Below are 2,336 nucleotides of genomic sequence, written 5' to 3'. Positions count from 1 at the left end.
AGTGGCAGCATCTCCCCTCCACAGACAGCAGGCTGCACCAGCAGGGCTGCCCTCATCCCTTAAATAGCCAGGACCAAACCACCATGTGAAATGCAGAGGGTTGTGCTCAGTTACATTGTCAGTTATCTAATTACTGCTCTTTAAGATTAAGATACTCTATTTACACCATTTACACCCATTCTATGTACAAAAAAAATCGCTTCTCCCTTATCCATCTGAAATGAACCCTTAAGTTTCCTTTAACCCACACATTGCAAATCCCCCAGGGAAACCTCCCCTCCCTTGGGTTCCACTTGGGCCGGTCCAATAAGGATGATGAGGTGCAGCTGGCCTGCCCTCCCCTCCATGCCAGTGTTCCAGCCAATCAGCTCAAAGAAAAAGAACTGATGAGAAGTTAAAACAAACAAATGGGTGTGAAAACTAACTGAATAAGGATCCACTCTTCAGCTGTTCACACAAAACCATCTGTAAAAGAAATGCAATGTATGGATTCAAATGGAAACCTAAATCGATGTGTGAAAGACAGAAACTAAATCAGAATGCACAAAATAGAATGTGGTGGCAGAATACACCCGATCAGTGAGGACTGGCTTCCAGCTTCCTCACAGAAATGATGAAGTTGTCTTTTCATTTTTCAGGTTTCCAAACCTGGGCGGACCTGCTACCTGACCTCCAGCCTGCAGGGCCTCCGGACTCTGCAGGGCTTCGGTAACAGCGGCGCCAGGATGAAGCCTGTCTGGACTCTGGACCCCGATGCTGAGCTGCTCAGGTTCAGTCAGAGAGAGGACGACACAACATGTCTGAGAAGGACTTGGAAACTCTAAACTCTGAGATTCGCTCCAGTCTCAAGTGAGCAGAGTTAGATAAAGAGAAATCAGGAAATGAAGACTTTTCTCTCTTTAGGAAGGACACTGAGCAGCAGATTCAGCAGCTGATGAATCATTTCTCTTGTTTCTCCACAGCTGGATGAGATGAAGGACCGTCGGACCTCAATGAGCCCAAAGGACAAGGCCGACCTGCTGAGCTCCTTCAAGCAGGAGGTCTGCGTTCAGGCTCCGGGGTTCAGGGGCAACGGGCAGAACGTGGGTCAGCTGCTTCCTGACCTGCTTTGACTCCTGCTGGTGTTTGGTGCAGTGTGTCTGAACTCTGTCTTTCCAGGACCTCACAGTTCCTGAACTCCGTCCTCCAGCAGGAGCGAGGTCTGACCCTCAGCTGCAGCAGACGGCGGCTCTGGTGGGCGAGAACGACACCTGCCCTGTGGAGGAGCACCTGAAACTCCACATGGAAACCACCAGGACCTGCACCAGGTGAGTCCTCAACAGTCCAGACCCTCTGGGACTCCCGCTGTGGATGTGTGACCTCTGTGACCTCTGGAGCTGGAATGTGGCGTGTATCTGTCTCATGTGCAGCTGTGGCCACGCCTCCTCCAGACGAGAAGGTTTTTCCGTCGGTGGATCTGGATGCAGGAGGTCGACGTGGAGTTCAGGTGCCACTGTGGAGGCAACAGGTCCACACAGAAAACCAGAATTGAAAACTCTTCCAAAGTCAGTAACTTGACACGTTTCAGGTTCCCAAGCTGTGGTTCACTGAACCCGAGGAGTCCTTGAGACTAATGTTGATGAAGAGTTTCCCGTCTGTTTTCCCCTGGATTCATCTGCGTCTCTTTTGACTGTCTCTCCTCCAGAGTCCCGCTGGTCCACCTGAAAAGGTTCGCCGACTCTCCGTCCAGGACGCTGACCAAACTGCACGACGACATCAGGCTGCAGAAGCGCATCGAGCTGTCCTCCAAGCAGGTAAAGAAATGCAGATGAGCTGCCAATGTGTATTCGTGAAGCTGATGCTCATTTCCTGTTTTCTCCTCAGGATGCTGCCTGTGTCCTGTGTCCTGTTAGGACACTGCGTCTCAGAGGGGGTTCACCCCGGAGACAAGCCGAATGGCCGCTGGCTCTCCTGCAGCGACTCCAAGACCACCTGGACAACCGGCTCGCATGTTCGGCACACACGGCAGGAGTCAGCGTTCCTGCTGTTCGACCAGAGAAAGGTAAGAAGACGCAGCAGGTCACTCAGCGTTACGTCCAGAAGAAGGACTCTGCACGCTCACATTTCATCTTTTCTCAGGCGCCAAACTAACAGCGAGGGTGAACCCGAACGCTGACTCTTCAGAAAGAAGGCGGACTTGATCAGAGCGTCCAGGACAGAGGAGTCCACAAGGCTCAAAGCACCAGCAGAGCCAGAGCCAACACAGAGTCCAGAACCAGAACTGCAAGTTTACTCAACAGATGCTGGCATCTCTTTTCCTGAGCCCAGCAGCAAAGATAAAAATGTGAATAAAACCT

The 2,336-nt window shown here is 51.6% G+C and overlaps 1 protein-coding gene across 1 annotated transcript; it reads left to right on the top strand.

The window, feature by feature from the left end:
* Positions 1-294: 294 nt before the first annotated feature.
* LOC115387451 (uncharacterized) lies at positions 295-2,130 on the top strand. The gene is made up of 6 exons (XM_030090159.1): positions 295-849; positions 963-1,082; positions 1,159-1,307; positions 1,410-1,544; positions 1,685-1,793; positions 1,864-2,130. The coding sequence occupies exons 2-6, from the start codon at positions 972-974 to the stop codon at positions 2,128-2,130; spliced, it is 771 nt and encodes a 256-aa protein (XP_029946019.1). The 5' UTR covers positions 295-849; positions 963-971.
* The last annotated feature ends 206 nt before the right edge of the window (positions 2,131-2,336 follow it).

The sequence above is a fragment of the Salarias fasciatus genome, chromosome 4 (genome assembly GCF_902148845.1).
Source record: "Salarias fasciatus chromosome 4, fSalaFa1.1, whole genome shotgun sequence".
In the NCBI taxonomy this organism is placed as follows: domain Eukaryota; kingdom Metazoa; phylum Chordata; class Actinopteri; order Blenniiformes; family Blenniidae; genus Salarias; species Salarias fasciatus.
The sequence above is the reverse complement of the archived record's forward strand: the minus strand, read 5'-3'. Positions and strand labels throughout refer to the sequence as shown.